Source organism: Macaca thibetana, chromosome 7, assembly GCF_024542745.1.
Source record: "Macaca thibetana thibetana isolate TM-01 chromosome 7, ASM2454274v1, whole genome shotgun sequence".
Lineage (NCBI taxonomy): Eukaryota > Metazoa > Chordata > Mammalia > Primates > Cercopithecidae > Macaca > Macaca thibetana.
Genome location: NC_065584.1, coordinates 141,881,084 through 141,904,066, shown reverse-complemented (window position 1 = coordinate 141,904,066; position 22,983 = coordinate 141,881,084). Strand labels below are relative to the sequence as shown.

The following is a 22,983-nucleotide window of genomic DNA, read 5'->3' as shown; positions in this document are numbered from 1 at the left end:
CTCATCTCAACATAAGCCAGTGCAAACTAGGTGCACAGTGACTGCCCTTTGAAAGGTATGCATGAATAACATAGGTCTCTCACAAAATAGCAGCTCACAATAAATGTTGGAATTCAATTTGTTGCAATGCAAATATCGCGACAGTTCACATAAGGGTAACATAGGAGCACCAGATTACCTGGGCAACACCGGGAAGGTAAAGCTTCGTTTGTCCAAAGTCCTCTTTGGCACTTCACCACTGGTGAAGTGGGGCCCTGGATCACAGGAGCCACTAATCTTTTCCTGTGCCACATTTGGGCCAGAAGTGGCCAACAGCTCTCCCTGCTGTCTACCTCAGCTATTACATCAGGACTGTGAAGCCTTCCGTCACCTGTCAGTCTCCTCCTTAAAGAGCCCACCTGAGAACCAAGAAAACTGCACTTCCGCAGTCCCTGGTTCAAAATGCTGTCCCCCACACGGCCTAAGCCTTTGGTCCAAATCTCCTGTTGCCATCTCAGGAAGATGAGATCTACCTGGCAATATCTCCCTCCCAGGCCACTTCCCCCACTGGCTCCCATCCTCACTACCTCCCCCAGTAAGTGTTCATATGTTTAGAGATTTGACCACTGTGGGCCTGTTAGGGAAGAAAGATGCACCAGGTCTGACACTGCAGCTGCGGGTAGGGTGCCCTAGAAAGAGAAGCTGAAAGGCAGTGGGAAGCCAGAGGGCAAGGGATCCAGGAGTCCCCAAGAAAAAGGTATAAGAAGCAGAAGAAACAAAATAAACTAGAAACAGTGATTGCCTCTGGGTAAAGCCTGGAGAAATGAGGGCCAAGAATGGAAGACTCACTCTTCATTGTTTTACCCTCCTGTACTATCTGCATTTCTTTTATGTGCTACTCAAAAACCACACTAGACAACAGATAAAAAATTAAAAGGACTCACAAAAGGACAATTTATAAAAGAAACTTCACTAACAATAAAAAAATAATTGCCCCGATGAAAGAAAGATTAATCTATTACTCAGGGAGAGAGGTTAATAATCAAAGCTGATGGGAGAGAGAAAGGGAGAAACTGACACATTTGTAATTGCTTGGGTCTATACAAACTAGTAAACCCTTCTGAAAATCAATTTGGGAACTGTATTAGTACGTTCTCACACTGCTATAAAGAACTACCTGAGACTGTGTAACTTATGAAGGAGGTTTAATTGACTCACAGTTCTGCAGGCTGTACAGGAAGCATGACTGGGAAGCCTCGGAAAACTTACAATCATGGTGGAAGGCAAAGGTGAAGCAAGCACATCTTCACATGGCAACAGGAGAGAGAAAGAGAGTGAGGGCAGAAGTGCCACGCACTTTTAAACCATCAGATCTCGTGAGAATGAACTCTCACGAGAACAGCATGAAGGGAATCTGCCCTCATAATCCAGTCGCCTCCCACCAGGTGCCTCCCCCAACACTTTGAATTACAATTCAACATAAAATTTGGATCACATAGCCAAACCATATTAGGAACTCTTATAGAGACTTAAAGACTTTTTTCTTTCCTCTTCTCTTTCTGGTCATCTAGCCAAAGCAAATTATTTGAAAGATGAAAAAGCTACAGATATAACAGTATTTGACGTAGGAAGGCAGAATTTCAAATCCTGAACATCTGTTAATATAGGAATAGTATTATAATTAACTGATGATAGGATACACTCAATGGGATGTGATTTTTAAGTGTATCTTTAAAAAGCAGTTTTAAAAAATCATCATCTAATATTTATAATGTTAAGTGACAACAAAAACATATACAAATCATATAAACACTGCAGTTGTACCTATGCCTTAAAAACTGTGTAGGAAAAAAAGACTGGAAAGAAATGACCAAAATGCAAATAATGGTTGCATCAGTCTGGTGGGGTTATTTTCCAAATTTTTGGTAATACAGTTACCTTATTCTATATAGAAAAATAAATACATAAAGGAAGTAATGAATCTTTTCAGTCTCCCCACCTGCCAAGCAGGAGCACACAGGAGGCCTCTTGGCAAATTGAGGTGTTACTCCATTTCAGGACCGTGTATCTAGGAAATGCGTACCTAAGAACACACACCACCATGCACGCCTCTAGTTCTGAAGTGTTGGAAGAGCTACTCCCAGGATGTAAGGATTCCACCTACTGTGTTGAACTTAAAAGTTTGCTAAGTGTAGTACATACTCCAGTCATAAAGGGTCCAAATAGAATATAGCAAAATGAACAAGGCAACTAGCCCCAGCTAGCCCAGGGATGTACAAGCACCCCTCTCACCCATCCAACCATCCAAGGAGGATTGCGAGCACCGTGCCCATAGCAACAGCAGCCAGGGAAGAACAATGGTCAGTTCCACACCAGAGGTGGGTGTTTCAAGGGATGAATGAGTGTATTAATCAAGGATCCTCAGAGAATAGAACCAATGGGTGGGTGTGTGTGTGCGTGTGTGGAGAGAGAGAGAGAGAGAGAGAGAGAGAGAGAGAGAGAGATTTATTATAGGAATTGGCTCATGCAGTTAGAGGCAGAGAAGTCTCATGATTTTCCATCTGCAAGCTGTAATTCAGTCCAAGCCCAAAGGCCTGAAAATGGGGGTGTCGGGGGGACAGGTAGCAGTGATTGTGTAAGTCCCATTCAGAGTTTGAAGGCTGGAGAGCAGGGAGTACTGATGTCTGAGAATGGGAGAAGATGGATGTCTCAGCTTAAGTAGAGAATGAATTCTCTATTCCCCCACCGTTTTGTTCAGTTAGGGCCCTCAGCAGATTGGATGGAGTCTGCTCACCGTGGGGAGGGTCACCTGCTTTCCTCAGTCTGCCAATTCAGAGACTAATCTCTTCTGGAAACACCCTCACAGACACACCCAGAGTTCATGCTTTAACAGCTATCTGGGCATCCCTTAGCCCAGTCAAGTTGACACCTAAAATTCACCATCACACAGAAGATGCCACCACTGTTCCACAGGGGAGAGAGCTGGTGAGACCTTGGTCTTTGTGATCCTGAAACTAGACATGTGGCCACCCAAGGAAAGCGGAAAATGCCACCCCAAAACAGGCTGAGAATTCAGTGTTCTTTCCAATCAATATTCTTTAGTATTTCTTCTCCATACTGGAAGGACAAGGAGAAACAGTGCTCTAGGGTGAAAATGGAGAAAGAAGTTCTCTGGGGCAGTTTTTGGTGTTCCTCTTTTACTGTTTAGGCCTGGTCAGCTCTGGTCCCAAACTTGGACATCCCAGCTGAGCCAAACCTCACCCTGACACTACCTGCCTGGATCCACTCTCCTTACAGTGCAGTTTAGTCACTGTGCCATCGGTCAAGTCAGCCCTTGGGGTCTTACTGCTCCCCAGTGAGGCTCTTAAGGTACTGACTTCCTTTAGACTATTTTTTTAAATAATGCACCCCTAATTACACTTGTGATATTTTAGAATCTTGGTAGAATTTGAGCACCCTACAATATAGCTCCCAGCCTGGCCTGTCCTGGCTCTGCTCCACAGTGTCCCCATGCCAGCCTTCCCAGTGCCCGAAGACCCCGCTGTCTGGATTCCACTACAGTTTCAAACTGAAGGAGGCGATCTTTTGTCTTAAAAAAAAAACTGCAGGGCATTTGTGAGCACCTCTCTCACCCATCCGACCATCCAAGGAGCAACAGCAGCCAGGGAAGAACAATAGTCAATTCCACGTCAGAATGTCTTGGTTGTTCTCCCAGGTCTTCAAACAGCTGTTTTTAAGAAACTTCTGTCCACCTTTTCTAGTTGTTCTCAGCGGAAGAGTTCAATTTGATACCAGCTACCATGTTATGCCTGAAGCAGAATTCAACTCCTTTTGAAGCGGATGGCATGTAAAGCAACCAGTATTTTAAAAACTCAACATTCAACACTTAATTTACCCAAAAAATTACCATAAAAAAATAAAAACAAGCTTTCACTGCCTGACTGCCGCCATCAGGGGTCGCATGCATGCGCCCAGGAAGGGCCTGTCCCAGTCGGCTTTGCCCTATCACCCCAGCATACCTACTTGGCTGAAGCTGACATCTGATGACGTGAAGGAGTAGATTTACAAACTGGCCAAGAAGAACCCGACTCCTTCACAAATCGGTGTGATCCTGAGAGATTCACACGGTGCGGCACAAGTGCGTTTTGTGACAGGCAATAACATCTTAAGAATTCTTAAGTCTAAGGGACTTGCTCCTGATCTCCCTGAAGATCTCTACCATTTAATTAAGAAAGCAGTCGCTGTTCAAAAGCATCTTGAGAGGAGCAGAAAGGATAAGGCTGCTAAATTCCGTCTGATTCTGAGAGAGCCGGATTACCGTCTGGCTCGTCGATACTATAAAACCAAGCGAATCCTCCCTCCCAGTTGGAAATATGAATCATCTACTGTTTGTGCCCTGGTTGTATAAATTCGTCTAGGTACTCAAGCAATAAAGTGATTAAAAAGGAAAACAAATGCCTAAATAATCGACATCAACATAGCCCTCAAAAAAACATAATGTTGAATGTAAAAGTCACAGAGTACTATGTACAAGACGCTAAGACGTATATGACATTTTAAAATACACAAAACATACTACATGGTGTTCATGGATGCATACATGTAAAAGTATTTAAAATTGAATAGAATACCCAGTAGATTTGAGAATAGTGGTTGCCTTTGGCAGGGAGTGAGGGACAAAAAGAGAACTTCAATTTTATCTGTAATGTTTATTTAAAAAGGTAAAGCAGACAGATATGAACAGCTGTTAACCACTGTTAATTCTTGGTGGTGGAAACCTAAACAAACCAAATCCCTCCGTTGGAAATGCCTAGAGATCAGATATCATGCCTTGTTACTTCGCCTGCTTCTTCCTTCCTCTTATTTGCTCCTCCCTAAATGTCCACGTTGCTGCTGTCGGTAGCAGAGTCACCGTGACTAAGTCCACAGCTAGCTTAACATCTGCCCAGCAGGCTCTGGACACAGGCTGGCACTTCTTAGAAAGCACACACTCCACATGATGACCAGCGCAGGGGCGGAGGGAGCGCTATGCTTCCAGCCTGCACCCCCTGACCCTCACGGGAAATAACCAACCCTGGTTATCTTGGGTGCACCTAACCTTTCCACAGGGCCTAGGAAGGCTACATGACTTTAGTAAGCCCCAAAGCATCTTGCACCTTGATTTTAGAATCCAGCAGCCATGAAAACACGGAAAAAAGAAAAAATTCTGCCATGAAGGGGAGGAGGTAGTAGAGTGAATTATTCATTCTGTTTCAGAAAATGAACTTGGTTTAGAAAACCATCTACGTAAGTCAGGAACAAGCACCGCTCAGGAAGGCCAGAGCTTTGGATTCTACCCAGGCTGGAGGAGGCGGCAGGTTGAAAGGAGGCCAGTTCTGTTTTCTAGTTCTTCGTTCCCTAAATGCCAGAAGCAGCTTCCCCAGGAAGAACAGACAGGGCCATGGGGGAGCCAGACCCTCAGAGGAAGCTTGGGTACCCGTTTTACAAATCCCTTGCCTCGCTCTGCAGGGAGTCCTATGCCTGTCTCCAAACAGCCTCAGTATTCATGCCCGACGATAGGCAGGGACAGATGAAAGGCGAAGCAGCCCCAGCCACGGAGAGAAGCGAGCAAACCAAGGAGCTGGACTGGCAGGCTTCCCGGCCCTTTCAAAGGCAGCAGGGCCTTTAACTGGAGGCAGCTGGCTTATCTTAATCTCCAAACCCTTTCCTGGAAAACAAGCCCGTCCTAGAAGGGCCAGAGGCCCAGAGGTAGCTGGAGTCAGTGAGTCAGGCTGGCAGCACGCAGCAGGTGGCAGGGGTTTTGCAGAAAGGAGAGGCAGGCCATCTGCCTTCCCTTAGAGCAGGCCTCAGGCTGCAAGCACAGACTTGCAATCCGGCGGCCCAGCCTTTGTGTCCAGTGTCCTCAGTTAGGGAAGGCAGCAGTGACTATTTCAGAGGGGCAGCAGTGTGAGAATGGCCACGGTAAGGTACAGGCCACTGTGGGTGGTTAGAGTGGCAGACCTGGGACTTAGCCACTTTAGCTACTAGTTGGGTGACCCTGGGCAAGTTACTGATCTTTATACACATTTCCTAACTCGCCAAGCGGGTAACGCCACCTACCTCACAGGGTGCAGATTAAATCAGATAAAGTACAAAAGATTCTTGGCCTGTAAGGTTTGCCCAGTTATGGCTTCTGCCCTGTTAAAGGATCTTAGGCATTAGTAAAGAACCATTCCCACTGCCCCAATATACTACTGGGTCTGTTCCCATAGTAAAGTTGTACCGTCCCTGGGTGGGGTCCAGAAGAGATGCCCAGGATCTCTGTATGTGGCAGGGGCACTACCCACGACCTGCACACACAACCCTTCCCATCTCCAGTCCACCACACACTGCGTCAAAAGGCTGGGTCCTACTTCCACAGCTGTAGCCCTGCTACTCACGGGAAAGGGGGGGGCTGAGGCATCCCCCGCCTTCCAGATGAGCTCTGCACATGCCCGTCAGTCCCAAAGCTTGCTGTGACCCACAAGGTTTCTCCCTGTCTGGACACAGGTCAGCCTCCTGCCCACTCACGGGAAGGCAGAGCCCATTCCCACTGGGACCACTCCCCTGGCTTGGCAGAGACTATGCTGCCACCTCCAGGAAGGCAGTTCCCTGCTGCTAAGCCCGGGCCTCCAGCCTCCAGCCCAACAGCCAGTACTCGGGCGAGAGGTCTGATTAGCAAAGCACAAGGAAAGACAGACACATTGGGCATCACATAAATATAGAAGGACTTAATATTGACAGGTCATTTCCATTTAGTTTAATAACAGTTTTGTAGCCCCACTGTAAGCACGTAAGGTCCTAGATCTTGTTTGCCGGCGGTGCCTGCTCCACGCTGGCAGGTGTTAATTGTGGGCTGTCTACTCACTCCATGTGTGGCTGATGGCAAAATGCCCAACTTCCCTGAGACTCGGCTTCCTTACCTCCCAAAAAACCAGTTTCCGCCTTTCCTCAAAAATCGTTTAATTGCATTTACCCAGCAAACCTCTGGAATCACACTTCCCGTCCCCTAGGAGCTGTTGACAACTGTGGTGAGACAAGTGAGATCCAGCGCAGTGGGAGCCTTGCAACCTTCCCCCCACACCACATTCAACTTACTGCTGAACGTCTCTGTGACCTGCACTTCTCTAGCTTTCATAACCCGGGAGGGGCACACACTCCAGCCTTTCTTTGTTGATGGAGACGGGCTGGGTCTCAGTCATGCCCGTGAAAGTCAGTGACAGTCTTTAGTCCTATGTATTCGGCAGGTCTGAGGGCAGGACCAAGGCATGTGGATCCCTCTGCAAAGCCTAGAATGTCTGAATTTGGGGCTGTCACGCCCCTGAGAGGCACCTGCTGTCAAGTCATTTCTCCCCAATCATTTGAAGATTTACAACAGAAACATTTCTGGCTAATGACAGTCTTCCAACAAAGACAGGCTGCCCTTAACTATCCACCAGCTCAGAGGAGGAATGCTGAGAATGTGAAGGAAATGAACTGCCGGCCTGGGGGAACGTTTTTGCTTTGGCTCTGGGCCTTCAGACTCACATTCTTCCCGAGGACCTGAGGGAAAGGTATCCACTCAGAATCTCATTCCCACCAAGAGGACATCGGTAGAAGGGCCAAATACAGAGGCCCAAATACAAAAGCAAAAAATGCTAAAAAGGGTGACTTTTACTACAAATTAGAAAATTATGTACCTCAATATACCAATATACCTGACTTTTTACCAAAAAAAAGGAAACAATCTATACAAAGCCTTTATACTTACTAAAATTAGAAAATCTCATTTACATTAGGTTACCCCTTCCAATTAGAATGAGGAGAATCAGTGCTGCCAGAGAGCTGGAGGAATAGGTCGTCTACATTGACCTGGAGGCAGAGGCGGTTGTGTACAGAGCTCTGGACAGGACACAGCAGTGAGCCATCTGGTGGCTCAATGAAGGGCTGGTCTGGTGAGTGGGCAGTGCGGCAGGAACCCACCAGGGCAGGGACCGAGAGGAACAGCAAGAGAAAGCCATGACTACCCCCCCCACACTTAGAACTAGAGGCTGAAGGAGAGAAGATCACCCAAGTCCCAGGGGAGCCCACCTGAAAATGCCACACAGAGCAGGGAGTGATGCAGACATACCCAGAATTCCACCTGCTGCCACTGGCTGAACCCAACCAGAGCGGCCATCAAGGAATCCAGGGCCTATACGGGTCACCCTCCGGGGGACAGGGCAAAGAATAGACAGATCTGATGACAATGATCATCGTCAGTCCCCTTCCATGGGGAAGCTGTTTTGCTTTCTGTAAAATAGAGACTGTGGTGCCTGCTATGGGCCTGGTGTGAGATCGAGAGAGATTATGTGTCAACTATGATTGCAGAAGACCTCGAATTTAGAAAAAGGGGTACACAGGGGGCTCCTGTTTATTCTGTAATTAACATTGAACATGCTCCCTCTTTTGCCATTTTCTGGAACGGGCAGTTTGGATTTCTCAGAATAACACAAGAATCCAGGGCCATTAATTCCCTCCGCATTCACCACTGACCAGTCCCCACCCTTCTGTTTCAGAAACAGGTCCCAGGGCTGGAAGGCCTCCAAGTTCCACTTCCCTCAGTACCTCCCAGCCACTCACCTTGGCAGTTTCTTAGAGGACACAGAGCCAAGCTCTGGAGAAAACAAAGAAGTCACAATCACAGGCGAGTCAAAATTCCCATTGGGTGACAGTGTTTATTGAAAGGAAATCTTGCTTTATCCAGGAATTCACTTACATGGAGGTAGCTGCAAGGAGAGTGTCTCTTTCCCATGACAACCCAAAGCAACCAAACCACACCCCAAAGCAGAAACCCAATGGGATAAGCCACCTGGCGTTGTAGCCACCACTCAGAAGCAGGAAAAACCACAAGATACAGGATGATTGTCTCTTCAGTATTGCATTTGGCCATGATGTGTTTTTACATAAGATATATTTTTCTTTTTAAGCTAGCTAAAGAAAATATTCTTGATTGGGGTTAGTTCTTAAAGAAAAAAAAAACAGAAAAAAAGTATGTATATATAAAATAAAATTAAAGAACGATAGCATGTTATACCTGGAAAGGACCGTGGGCCCTCATCTTCGCTTTGTTCCAGGCAATCCATGGCTCTGAGAGTGAGCACACTGTCAAGGTCACTGGGGTGAGATGAGCTGGGACTTGAAAACCCTTGTCTTAACTTCCAGTCTCTTAACTCTTCCCACTCCACCATACCGCATGCGTTGCCAACTCCCTCAGAGTGTAGGATAGCACAATTGTCAAAATGCGTAACAGCCTATTTTTAGGGTAATGATGCAAGTGTTTTGAAAAGTGACCTCTGTTCTCTTTGCATGGGCCGTTTTGCTTCTTGTAGCCAGCCCCATGGCTACTGGAAAGAACTGACCAGAATGAGGGGCAGCCACTTTCTCACAAACCGAAACAGACACACGCTCCCCAAGTTCTTGGGAGTGCTGACCTTCCCCAGCTCCGTCTCTAGGTATGAGTGGGCTGAGGCTTCTCCAGGCAGGCTTATTGGCTGATGTCTAACGATGGCGGAAGCAGCAGGGAAATTATGAACATATCAAGGGTCAAAGTGAGCTCTAGGGAACCAGGCTTGTCGTGTCCTCAGGAGGACAGAGAGACAGAGGGCTTGAGTACAGAGGTGCTCGACCTCCATGTCGATTTGTTTGATTGTCATCTACCACCCCCTTTCCCGACACTGAGCTCCAGGAGGGAAGGAATTTGTACCTGTTTAATTCACTGCTGTATTCTCTGTCCCAAGGACTGTGCCTGACACATCATCGATGCCCAATAAATATTTGCTAAATGAGTGAATGACTAAAGGGAGGAATTGTCCACACCCCACACAAGCAAGCAGAGATGAGAATCACCCCCGGCTGTGGTGAGGATGACAGTGACCCTGTAGATGTGCAAGGGGCTTGGCTCTCTGGCTCCAGACTCCCACTCTTAAACTGGGCTGACCATTCTGAATCCTGTCGGGTGGGCTCTGACCTGGCGCAGGTGGGACCCCATGGCAACTGTCATGGAGTTCTCTGGCCCACAGGCCTCCCACCTATTGGGATGGTTGGGGACACTGCTGAAGTAGCTGAACACTACCACCTCTGTCCCATATATGTCACCAACTCACAGGGTCCTCTCCCTGGCCACATCCTGTCCCATACTCTGACCTGTGGAAGCCCAGCTGTGATTGGGCCTGGCCTGTGGGTATGCCTGGAGACTGCCACATTGTGAGGTGACACAGGAAGGCCAGAAGGGAGTCCCCAGATATCTAGCATCCTCCCGATGCCATGCTCCCTGAAGTTCCTCTCCAGCCATGTGGCCTTGCCCGCAGACCTCAACAACTCCCTGCGACCTGCTGCTGGCAATGTCTCTTTGTCCCAGGAAACTGGAAGGAGTTCTCTAGTTTGCACAGACACACCTCTGCCTGACTTCTGTTTCTTTCCTCCCTTCCTCAACATAAACCTGAGATCCTGCTCAATCCACTCCTTGCCCACACATCCCCCAGCTTTCAAGAACTTCTCTGTCTTCCTTCTCACACTAGGCCCCCCCCCACACACCTGCCTATCTCCTCTCTCCTCTCCCCTCCCCCATGACCTCACCAGACACCTCCCACCTCATTCTCATACCTAAGTCTATGAACCTTTCCCCCACACCCTCCTATTCCCCCGATCCCAAAAGCTTGCTGTGGGAGGAGCAGGGAAAGGACCAGTAAGACATGACCACATGGCCCCATCCTTCCAAAAACGGCCTCATTTGTTTAAGGCCTTACCTATAAGTCTCCCTATCCAATCTGTGTAAAAGAAATTGCAATCAGTGACTGGGAACAGGTCTCAGAACGTTCAGAAATTATAACAGAATTCTAGATAAAATAAGCAAACAAGGCCATAGCTGCAGTCACAGACACAAGCAACCTTCTGGCTTTCCCCTGTGCCAGTGACGTGTTTATCCAGACCGTGTGAACTGCTCTTCTCAGTCTTAGCTATCCGTGACCACTACAGTTCTTTTTTTACAACCTTCGTTTCCAAAGTGGTCTTTATTTGACTTTCTCTCTCTCTCTCTCTCTCTCTCTCTCTCTCTCTCACCTCTGCTCCTCAATACTTAAAATCTAATAGCTTCATATTTTAAAAAAGAATACTCAATGGCCGGGCACGGTGGCTCATGCCTGTAATTCCAGCACTTTGGGAGACTGAGGCAGGTGGATCACTGAAGTCAGCAGTTTGAGACCAGCCTGACCAACAGGGTGAAACCCCTTCTCTACTAACACAAAAAATTAGTCAGGAGCAGTGACGGGCGCCTGTAATCCCAGCTACTTGGGAGGCTGAGGCAGGAAAATCACTTGAACCAGGGAGGCAGAAGTTGCAGTGAGCTGAGGTTGCACCATTGCACTCTAGCCTGGGCAACAAGAGTGAAACTCCATCTCAAAAAAAAAAAAAAAAAAAAAAAAAAATAGTCAATATAGGTGTGTGAACTTTACAAACCAGCCATCCTACCAAGCCTCCATCACATTCCAAATGCAACAGCAGCAGTCTGTGAGAAGGTCTGCTTTAAAATATGTACAAGCTATACATCGTTTCCTCCCTGCACGGTGCTTTTAAATAAGTCCTAGCCTTCTGGAGCCTTTGTCTTGGCAGGGGCAGTTAGGATGGGAGGAGGGACAGCAATGCAAATAGTGACTGTGGAACAGGGGCCTCAGCCTACCAAAGTGTATCTCTCACAACACCCCAGGGGGTGGTGGCTCCTGTTCCTCAGGCATCCCAACATTTTAAACTGCAAAAGCTTCCTGTCAAAGACCCACTGAGAGACCCTGGCGAGGAATGTAACACTGAGGAGCTGGCACGCTGTGCAAAGGGGCGGCGATGGTCTCGGTGGCAGACGGACGCTCCCCTCCCTGCCTCCCGCTTTGGGCGGCTGCAGCTCCCGCAGTGATGACCGGCACTTCCATAGCACTCAGATCTGGCTGGCGGTGGTGCTGTCCTTGGAGAAGGTGTAGCTCAGGGGCGCCTCGTAGAGGCTCCCCCCGTCCGTGCTGAGGTCATCGTCGTCATCCATGTCATCCAGCACTTTATTTGGCAGCTTCTTCAGTCTGCTGAAACAACAAGGGGCATGTTTCCTGGCCCTGGGCCCGTCACTAATTTGAAGATAAAGGAAGGGTTTTGGGTTGCTGCCCCTGCATCCCACTGAGTGGCACAGAAAAGAAACACATGAACTTAACAGGTGATGTTCCCTTCAGCCACAGGGAATCCACTGCCCCCGTTTCAGTATGGAAAGCCCATCTTGATGGGGTGGGCCAGGTTGGGACAGGATCAGTAATGTTGATTTCCCCAGGCTGTCATTATTGATCTTGTCTTAATTTAAAATTTTGGTATCTTGTTCACCATGGATCGCATGCATTATCTTTTAAATATTGCATTAAAATGTTATCTATCTTAATTATTGAGATTTTTGGTGCCCTCTTAAATGCTGCACCCTAATGCCAACCTTGGGGCCAGTGACCTGATAGGCCCTGTTTTACAGGATTCTCAACGGGCTGGAGCCTTCTGTCCATTGATGAGAACTACCTGGGCAGCCAGCACAGAGCCCCATGTCACAGCCAGCCTCCAAGAAAAGCTCAGCTCTATGGTTAGCAAGAACCTAATCTCATGAACCTTACCTCATACTCTGGGGAGAGACTCTGGAGCAGAAAAAGCAACCCACACAGTCCCCAGCCCTCCGCTCCACGCGCCCATCCTTAGGACCACAGCAGACAAGCTTCAGAGAGCTGCTCTCTCCTGGAAACCAGGCTTAGGGAATCTAGTCCTCATGAGGACACAAATCAGAACTTTACCTTATTTCTCCCTAAGTCAGACAAAAGCCCAGGCTGACCCAGGAACTGCCCCTCCATGATGGTGTGAGCTAGTCTTACCTGCCTTAAGTCTCTGTTTCCCCTTCTGATCAACAGGGATGGTATCTGCCCAGCTGGCATCAGGGCATTGGTATAAGAATGACATGCATGAGGCCCTACTGCCCATGTAGGGTGACTGAAGTGGACAGAACCGCCTCCACTTCTAGGATAAGATAACCCCAAAAGCAACAATGAGGAGCTGGCTTGAGACAACAGGAGTGCGAATGCTCTGAAGGCAGAGCCTGCTTCAACCGTGGGGAGATTATCGGGCCCTTTTTGGCCTCCACACCTGCCCACCTTAAGTCCTTCTTCATGGAGTTGAGTTGGCTCTGCAGATGCTCATTCATGTCCATCTGCTCCTCCAGCTCCCTCTGCAGCTTCTTTTTAGAACTTTCCAGTCTGTCGATTTCCTCCTCAGCCTCCTCCACCTGCCGCTTCATGGCTTTCAAACGCAAGCTCAGCTGCACCGGGACAGAGTGTGGGTTGAGTGCCGGCTGATGGCCCAGCCCCAGCACTCAGCTCACCCCAGGTCCAGCCACCATCTCCCCCAGGCAACCAAGACATGGGCAATGGGGCAGCCAGTCTCTTGGGAAACATGGAGAGCAGGCGGTAAGACAAGGTGACTCTTTAAAAGCCAAACTCAGGGTGTAGAATTTGCTATCTCCTAATTACGTAGGCGAGAAGCCCCCATTCTATGATGTGGATAGGTGCGTGGAAAGGGAGGAACCAGCCCACTCACACTCCACTGCTGCTCGGGGAGGCCTCCCTTGCTCCCCCAGCCTGAGACGTGCAATCTCATCTACGAGCGAATGCACAGAGGCTCCCTACCTGGTCCTTCTGATCGGTCAGTGACAGGTGCTCATCGTCCACCTGCATCACCAGCTCCTTCACTTTCCGCTCCAGCCGCCGGTTGCTGAGCTGAAGGCTGGCCCGATCCCTGGAAGGGAGGAAGCAGAACCAAGAACGCTTTCACTCCCATCCCTGCAGGGAGCCCAGCCCAGGCTGTGGAGAAGGGGAAACTCCAAACAGGGGTACCTGGTCAGCTCAAGGCTTAGGGTCAGGGAAACGCAACTGCACAGGAGAAGAAGCTGCTTGTGAGAGAGGTGAGTTAACGGGGTTCGGAGAAGGGGAGTGACTGGCCCAAGGCTGCAGAATCAGCGAGGGGCTGAGCCGGGGCCAGACCTGCCTGGAGTTCCTGAGCTTTACTTTGTAAGGCAAGAAGTCACAAACTGCAGATGTCTTGGGTCTACTCCAGGCTGTTCTGGCCTGACTCCCCAAAAGTCCAGCTAACACAATAGATAATGTAAAACGTCCAATGCCAGCACACCACGCCCCTTTTAGGAAGGTGAGGGGCCGGGAGTCAGAACTACAGCTGGAAGGCTGCTCAAGTTCAACCTGGTGCTGGCCCTCGGGCTGCCATTCAAGAGTTAGCTGCAGAGAATGGAGTTGTTGGAAAGGAGTGTGCTCACTTGATCCCATGTCCCTCCCACCCACGGGGGAAGGACCTGCCCCATCTCTGACTGGAGGCTAGTCGGCCTCTGCTTAAATACACCTGGCCTCCAGGGCAGAGTCAGTGGCTTGTAATGTGGCTCAAACTCGGTAGTTTCTGAGGCAGTCTGTACTATGGGAAAAGGGACAGCAAGTACAGTGGCACCGCCATGGACTGAGAAGTGGGGGTCCTAAGCTTTTACCCAGCTACACCAGTATCCAGCCAGGCTACCTTACTGAAGTCACTTATTCTGATGGGTCTCTGTTTTCTCATCTATAAAAGTAAGGTTGTAGTTGCTCTGCCTTCCTCACAGGCTACAAGGATCGGGAGAGATCCCAAATGTGAGAGCACATTGCGATGGAACTGTCACTGCCCACTGGGGCCTCTGCACTGCAGTGGGCCCGGCTCACCTCTCCTCACTCTCCAGGCGGTCCTCCAGCTCTGCAATCCTGGCCTCCATCTGCACCACCAGCCCCTCTTTGCTGGACCTGTAGGAACCTTCCAGGTGGATAATCCGGCTCTTTAAGTCCTTGTTCTAGAAGAACATAGGGAGACCGTGAGGGGCTATGTGTCTGCCACGCTCTGTGCAGGGCAGCGAAGAACACGGGGCAGAACCTGGTGTTTGGTCGCTGCCTGCGATGAGGCTGCTTTCTGCACCAGGGCCTGTGGCCTGGAAACCGGGGGAACCCAGAGATGTTTCCAAGGAAAGCCCTTGAACTCAGCTGCAGGTGAGAAGAAGAGGTTCTATCACACTCCCTCATAAGCCTGAATGAAATGTTTGCCACGTCCTAAGACTCCCGGATGTCAAACAGGCTTTGCCTTGCCCTATAAACGTACAGGGGACAGGAGAAACGGGCTCCTGTGCCAGTCATGTGCAGTGAAGAACATGAACAGAAATCATGTAAAAGAAATAATGACCCAATGAAGCTTTCTTAGCCACTCATGTGTTTGATGACATGGATTCTTTTTCATTCTCTTTACATTAGAATTTAGCCCTCTTCAGGATCTAGAAAATAACACATGCAATTCCTCCTCCCCTAGCTGCCGAACTTCCATGCAGATTTCCTATCACCGGGAGAAACAACTCTGGAAAAGGACTGTTAGCCCCCAGAGGTCTTGGGATGCCAAGTAAAGGAGGGACCTCCAAGGGCTTCTAGTTCAGAGCCGTGCAGTGGGGGAGGGTTAGCCGATGGAGGGGGAGGCAGCTCACAGGCCGGCTGCCCTCACCTGCCTCTCCAGGGAAATCTTGTCACACTCCAAGTCTTGCCTCGCAGCTCTCTCCTGAAGTAGCTCATTCCTCACCTGCTCCATCTACAGCACACAGAACAAAAGCCCGGAGGTCAGAAGGACTGTGCCTGGATCTTTTGTACTGAAACGGTGGCAAGGAACTGAATGTCAACCCCCACTTTATGAAGGGGGCTGCCCTACCCAGCCCCTTGTGCCACCTGCTCTGGGGCACAGGATCTGTTTCTTAGTTCTTTCTTGGTTTCTTGATGACTGCAATACTGGTGATACAAATAACAGTAAGAGTCAAAGCTAGCCCTGCTGCTAGGGGTTGAACTGTGTCCCCTGAAAAAGATATGTTGATGCCCTAATACCCAGTACCTCTAATGTGACCTTAATTAGGAGATGGGGACTTCAGAGAGGTAATCAAGTTAAAAATTAGGTTATGAAGGTGGGCCCTAATCGAGTATGGCTGGTGTCCTTTAAAAGGGGGAAATTTGGATGCAGAGACAAACATGTACAGAGGGAAGACGGACACAGGGAGGGCGCTCTGGGGAGATGGAGGATTGGGGTGATGGGTCTACAAGCCAAGGATTGCCCAAAGATTGCCAGAAACCACCAGGAGCTAGGAGGAGGCAAGGAAGCATTTCCCTCCTGGTCTCAGAGGCAGCATGGCCCTGGTAACACTCTGATTTCAGATTTCTGGCCTCCAGGACCATGAGACAATAGATTTCTGTTGTCTAAGGCACGCAGGTTGTGTTACTTTGTTACAGCAGCCCTAGAAAACTGGCACACCTGCTTAGACTCCACAGGTAGGATCCTATGACACCCCCTGAACAACCCTCAGAAGGAGGTAACAGTACGTCTGCTGAGGATACTAAAGCCTCCAAAAGTCAATCAACTTGCAGTGACCCACTGTCTAAATTTGCCTGGACTAAGGATGTTCTCAGGCTGTTTCTATGCTAAACGGAGACAGTCCCAGGTGAACCAGGATGAGTCAGTCACTCAACTTCCCCAAGAGGTACCTAACCAGGAATGGGGGAGCCAGCATTCAACGGCACTCCTGACTGCTGCATTATAAGCTCAAATTGCAGAAAGGGCTTCCCAGAACCGGGAGCGTATCTCAGACACTGCTAGATTTCTCCTTTTTTATGGCAGAAACGAAAGTCAGTAAGAATGCTGGGCGACTTCAGGTGACCTGACAAAGGCTGAACACTCCTGAGGGTTTCCTCTATGCTCAGGAAAGGAAACTCGCTGCGTAGCACCAGAGAAGAAATCCCATCACCTGACCATCAGCATCTCTTTTCCTGATTGCCAGTGGTTTGCGCAGGAGTAAAATGAATTATCAGAGGCGGAGGCTCCAGACCCTGTTGCCAGAACTGTCCAGCAGAGGGCAGCATGAAGAAGCCAGAAGAATCAAGCTAAGCCAGTAAAATAAAACCACGTTTTCCTTCTTAAGGATGAAAAACAAATTCCAGGGTCCAACATGGCTAAGAGGTGCACACACAGCCCCCGGACACCAGGGCCTGGAGAGCGTTTGACACAGGCTTACTTGGCCTGGCCTCAAGCTGAATTTCGCCACCTGTACGTGAACCCCAGTGAGTAAAAGATAAGCTCGCCCCTTCCTCACTGTCTCCCAAGGAGAGCAAGAACTGGAATCCCAGGAATAGCCAGAGGAGACACCCCACATTGGGCCAGGTTTGCATTTGCTCCCTGGCTCCCCTTGTCCTGACCTAGGTGTGTCACACAGCATGATGTCACTGGCCCAGAGTGGGCAACAGGGAACGGGGCGAAATGATGCTGGTGGGACAGGCAGGGTTGGGACACAAAGGCCTCCAACGCCACAGGGAGAGAGGGGGGTACCAGGTGGTCCAAAGAAAATGCTCACATTTTAGAATTCCTAACTGGCAGGCATCTAATTCATGGAGATTCAGAATGTTCAGCAGAGGAAATTGAGGCCTAGGGCGGCGGTTAGGCAAGTAACCTGAGGATCAGGGCTAGAGCCAGGCCAAGCCCCTGCACTGCCCGTTACTTCATGGCTCTGCCTCTGGACCAACTAAGTGGAAAGGATTCCAATAGACGTAGAGTTCAAATGCAGCTGTAGCAGAAACATCCAGGCACAGACGGGCAGTCCAGCCTCCTTACGGCATCTTGCATGGAGAAGGGAAAAAATGCTAGCAATGGCCAGGACCAGCAGGCAGGGCACGGCCACCCAACTCGGGCCCGCTCCTGCTCACGAATCACACACTGCACAGAGGGCACCAGAACAACTGCTGTCACTGTGACCCCAGCACAAAGTGAAAGGGGAATGAATGCGGACTCACGGCCCTGCTCCCAAGGTGGTTTCTGAACCAGCCACCAACACCTCACACGTGGAGGTCATCAGAACAACAGCTGGGCCACGGGACTGAGGACGGACGTGCCTCCCAGCGGCAGCCGTTCTGTTCATGTGCCCAGGGCAGTGCCCGACACTTCACTGAGGACGTGATTAAATTTCCACTGTAATGGGAAATGATTACAAACAGCAGTGGCCCAGCTTGTCCTGCTAGCTCTCCCAGTCCCTCATCTGTGACCTTGTTGATCTAACTGCTGGGATACAGACTCCTAAGCAAGGAACTTGATTGAATGAGACAGCCTGTAAGTGTCCCCGAGCTGGCCCACGATACAATAAAAGCACAGCCTGGTGCCTCCTCTACCGTTCAGGGTAGAGGAACTCTCCGAGGCAGATGTTATCACCCTGAGTTTCCAGGTGGGAGGTCCAGAAACAGCCGCTGAGTCAGAGTTAGGTGGAGGCAGCTTTGGGAGTCCAACCTAGGTTTTCTCAGAAAAACTCATACACTCTTTTCTCCCCTCCCCATTGTGTCTTCGCAAACCTGTAGGACCTACGACTCTCGATAAAGGAAAAAGACCCACAAGGAGGAGAGTTCGGGCAGGGGCTTTGGAGCCCAGAAGGAGAACGTGCCTATGGTGGAGTGAGGCAGAGTGCAGAGAGCGTGTGGAGGGATTCCAGGATGGCCAAGTAGTCGTGCAGCCCTGGGCCCAGCCTGGGGGTTCAGGACAAATCTTGCCACGTAAAGCAGCAGCCACTGGCCACAGTCTAGCACCCTCAGTGGCAGTGTCTGAAAAATCTGGATCCCACCAGGAAACAGACTTCCCTGTGCAGAGCAGCACTTAGCATGGCGGCATCCTGGAGGGTCCCCACAGGTTCAAGACCTCCCTGGAGGATCCCTGGAGAGACTGAGGATAATGGTGACTCTCCAAAGGAAAAAAAAAAAGAAAAAAGGAATTATTTATCCCCCACCATGGCTATTAAAATGGAAATGTAAAATAAATCAGAGTGAAGAACAGGAAGGAATAAATGTGTAGCCATAAAACTTAACAGTTACTGTGACCTGAGCAGGCAGTCCCTTTTCTTGAGTCTTTGCAAACCTGGGCTTTTGGCAAACATGATAGGCTTCCTTCAGTTCTTCAAAGGACAGCCTGACATGAAATTCTAAAGTAAATCCACCATGTGGAGCCTTATACAAGGAATACTGCGTGGTGTTATGGACAATGCCCCAAGAAGGATCGGTTTCACCATAAACCCACAAGTATCCTGTGTGTCCCTGCTGTTAGCTGTCCTCAATGCAGTGATCCCAGGACTAGGCCCCTTGACTTGGGAATATTGTAAACCAAATTGTTACCCTGAGCCCACACTGGCACCTGCCCTGGGGTGGTGGTGAGAGGCGGGGGGAACTATGGCTTGGCTGAGCCAGCCTCCTGGACCAGAGGAGAGTAAACTCGAGGCTGGGAAAGTATTTCTTTATATAAGCTTAGTGCTTTATATGCTGTTTACCCTTCAATTACATTAAATAGCATGAACAAAAACTTGCCAGTCAAATTTAAAACAGAATAGGAGCTGAAGGCAAAAGTGGATCGCAGCTGGATTGAAAGAATGCTAAGTATCCTGAGTATTTTGATGGGAAATCACAGTATCAGATTCCAGTGGGTTTTATGTCAGAGACACCCATGTCCTGACCCAGCTCTCAGAATTCTAAGTAGCTGCCTTTCAGGTTAATGGAAAGCCAGAGCTATCTGTGATGGCCAATAACAATACTGAACCCCATCACCTGTGTTTATCATTGGGCTGTAAAGAGGTTGGCAAGCCCACACTCCTGGCTGGCACAAAAAATAATCAAAAAGGCTGGGTGCGGTGGCTCACGCCTGTAATCCCAGCACTTTGGGAGGCCAAGGCAGGTGGATCATGAGGTCAGGAGACCAAGACCATCCTGGCTAACACGGTGAAACCCCGTCTCTACTAAAAATATAAAAAATTATCCGGGCGAGGTGTCGGGCACCTGTAGTCCCAGCTACTCGGGAGGCTGAGGCAGGAGAATGGCGTGAACCCGGGAGGCAGAGCTTGCAGTGAGCCGAGATCACGCCACTGCACTCCAGCCTGGGCGACAGAGCGAGACTCCGTCTCAAAAAAAAAGAAAAAAAAAATCCAAAAAAAGAGGAAAATTATTATTAATCAACTGTGCACACTGGGTTTTTGAGCAGCTGATACAATAAGAGGCAGTTCTGAGATTAGGAGCAATTAAAAAAAAAAAAAAAAAAGAAGAAGAAAACCCCCCTCTGATCTTTCACTCACAACTGCAAAGAAGACAGTCCCATTTAGCACGCGTGGCACCCCTGACGCTGACTGAGGAGCAGGTGTGAGCCAGTAAGGAGCAGTTCCAGAAAGTGACTGTAGGAGCCCACAACTCTATCCCTGGGATTTAATCCTGCAGTTGCTGAAGCAACAAGGCAGCCTTGCTCAGTCCCTGGAGAGACCATGAAGCCACCCAAAGCTCGAGTCGGTATTTTTCCTGCCTGCCAGCTGCCTGGGCTTGATGAATCATCTTTCCACTGGGCTGGGTCATCATGGTCTCCATGGCCAAGAGAACGCCTTCCCACGTAGGCCCAGCTCTGCTGTGAAGTGTTTGCAGCAGTACCCATCGAGCCAGCACAACAGCCTATTGGCCTTCAATTTAAAACACATGAAGCCGGACCTCTCTTTGGCTATTTGAATCCTGCACTCATAAAGAATCAGGAGAGGATCAGCTGAACTTAAATCCTCACCCATTTTAAGAAACATGACTTTTAACTTGGGAATGGAGACCCAAATGCATTTGAAGGAGTAGTCTTTAAGACCGTGACATAGTCTCATGCAGGGATGATGGGAACAGGCAGGAGGCTTTGGAGTCAAACTGTGACTCCTCCTACAAACTGTGTGACCCTATGTAGTCACTTCACCTTGCAAAACCTGAAAACAACAAGAAAATGAGGCACCCAGCACAGTGCCTAGCACTTAGGGAATCATTGGTAAGGATGGCAATTGTCATAAATGGAAACATGGTTTTTGGAGGATGGAAAGGAAAAAGGATTACTCTGGATTTAAACAGACCAAACACCAGTGACTTGAACTTCTTTCAACTTATAAGCCAATCAGAAACCTTTCTGTATACGGTGGGACTATACATGGGTGAGAAAACAGATACTCGATACTTCTATTTCATAAAGAAGGTATCATTTTATCAACTCCAAATCCATCCCTTTTTATCAACTCCAAATCCATCCCTTCTCCTTCATAGCAGTCAGACCTGAAAACAAAGTCCAAACATCCGAGAGGTTTGAAAAACTTTTCTCTCTCAATTAGGATTTCCTGAATCCATCATTCTGAATAAGACTGTCCTGAGCATGTAAAGGAAGCCCTTAGAAAGGCTGTGATATGGTTTGGCTGTGTCCTCACCCAAATCTCATCTTGAATTATAGCTCCTATTATCCCCACGTGTTGTGGGAGGGACCCAGTGGGAGGTAACTGAATTATGGGGTTTTTCCCCCGTGCGGTTCTTGTAACAGTGAGTAAGTCTCATGAGATCAAATGGTTTTATAAAGGCAGTTCTCCTGCACATACTGTCTTGCCTGCTGCCATGTAAGAGGTGCCTTTGCTCCTCCTTTGCCTTCCACCGTGATTGTGAGGCCTCCCCAGCCATGCTGAACTGTGAGTCCCTTAAACCTCTTTCCTCTATAAATTACCCAGTCTCAGGTATGTCCTTATAGCAGTGTGAGAACGAACTAATACAGGCCAGGAACGTATAAATAACATGGCCAGCTTTTAGTGAGTGCCAAATGTATGCATAAGAAAGAGAAAGAAAGAACAGAGGCATAGAAAGGATCAAATACACCATCTCATGCAGCCTTTCCTGTCCTCTGCCCTGGTAACAGCACAGTTGAGGCCTCCTCTCCATCACCCCTTCTCCAGTCCTCACCCCTGGCATGAGTCTTCTAGAATACAGTATATGCTTCACTCTTCTGCTCAACAGCCTTTGACGGCTGCCCACTGCCTTCACGATAGAGCCATTCAAACCTTCAGTCTGCATCTTCAAACTTATCTCCTTTCATTTCCTATGGAAACTAGAAATCTGATTGAGTCACACTCATCCATTCATCCATTCATTGTTCCTCAAAATGCTGTATAGATTCCTACCTCCCAGTCTTTGTTCACATCATTCCTTCTATCTAGAATCCCATTCCCAATCCCCTTGGTTTATTCAAATCTTAGCCTTTCTTTAGAGCTGACCCCAGGTCCCCACCCTCTTTCTAGTAATTCTTCCACACTCACTCTTGCTACATTGGTCTTTCCCTCATTAGTTGCTTCAATCTTTTACTTGGCATTTAGTATCCACCGTTTTTTATTGTTAGTTACCAATTTTTTAGGTCTGACCCAGCTCCTCAAACAAACTGTAGCAACTCAAGGTCAGGGACCATTTCTGGTCCTCTTGGAGCTTTACTGCAATGCCATGCACACAGCAGGCATTCATCATATTTTGCAAGCATGGGTAGATAGAGCACTGCCTTGGAAATTGAAACCTAAGCCCAGTTCTGCAGTCAATTGCCAGCATGACTGTGGCCAAACCACCAGGTGACTCTGGGCCTCAAATCCCGCATCCATTACAGAGAAGTGAGGAGAGTTGGACTGAGGTCCTTGCCAGATCTAACAGTCTATGAGAGGGGTTGACCATTCACTAATATTGCTGGAAAATCTTTTTTCTGGCTTATTCACTTAAGTCCCATCACTAAAGCTAGTGGGAGATGTTTGGGGGAAGCAAAGATTCAGCAAAGGAGCCTGTGAGAATTCAGAGTTTAAGGAGAGCTGTTAAGTTTGAACTTTTTAATTAAAGAGAACAAGATCGCCAAACTAAAATGTCCCATGCCTTCTCTTTTCAGTGCCTAGTAGCAATTTGCTAGGAAGGCAGGGCTGATGCTATTACTTGGGTTCAAGATAACATGCACCCTTTCCTGTTTTTTTAGGAGCTGTCCTTGTTAAGAAGATGTCATAAGGTCAGCATTTGATAGGGGAGAGGAAAAAGGGTC

General features: G+C 48.7%; 2 protein-coding genes and 1 pseudogene across 4 annotated transcripts in view; 1 reads left to right on the top strand and 2 right to left on the bottom strand.

Annotated features, from left to right (window-relative positions):
* The window catches only part of MYZAP (myocardial zonula adherens protein), a 324,346-nt gene that overhangs the window by 127,150 nt on the left and 174,213 nt on the right, over positions 1–22,983 (bottom strand). The gene's annotated exons all lie outside the window — the stretch shown is intronic.
* Positions 3,858–4,387, top strand: LOC126959295 (40S ribosomal protein S13-like; annotated as a pseudogene).
* Positions 8,674–22,983, bottom strand: part of CGNL1 (cingulin like 1) — a 155,464-nt gene continuing 141,154 nt past the window's right edge. For 2 of the 3 annotated variants that reach the window (XM_050796775.1, XM_050796777.1), the window contains 5 exons: positions 15,592–15,675; positions 14,775–14,899; positions 13,704–13,812; positions 13,173–13,336; positions 8,674–12,080 (listed from right to left, as the gene is read on the bottom strand). In XM_050796775.1, the coding sequence (XP_050652732.1) occupies positions 11,942–12,080; positions 13,173–13,336; positions 13,704–13,812; positions 14,775–14,899; positions 15,592–15,675 (621 nt within the window). In that variant the 3' untranslated portion in view covers positions 8,674–11,941. The remainder of the gene's footprint in view (positions 12,081–13,172; positions 13,337–13,703; positions 13,813–14,774; positions 14,900–15,591; positions 15,676–22,983) is intronic. The other variant, XM_050796776.1, reaches the window with a different exon arrangement.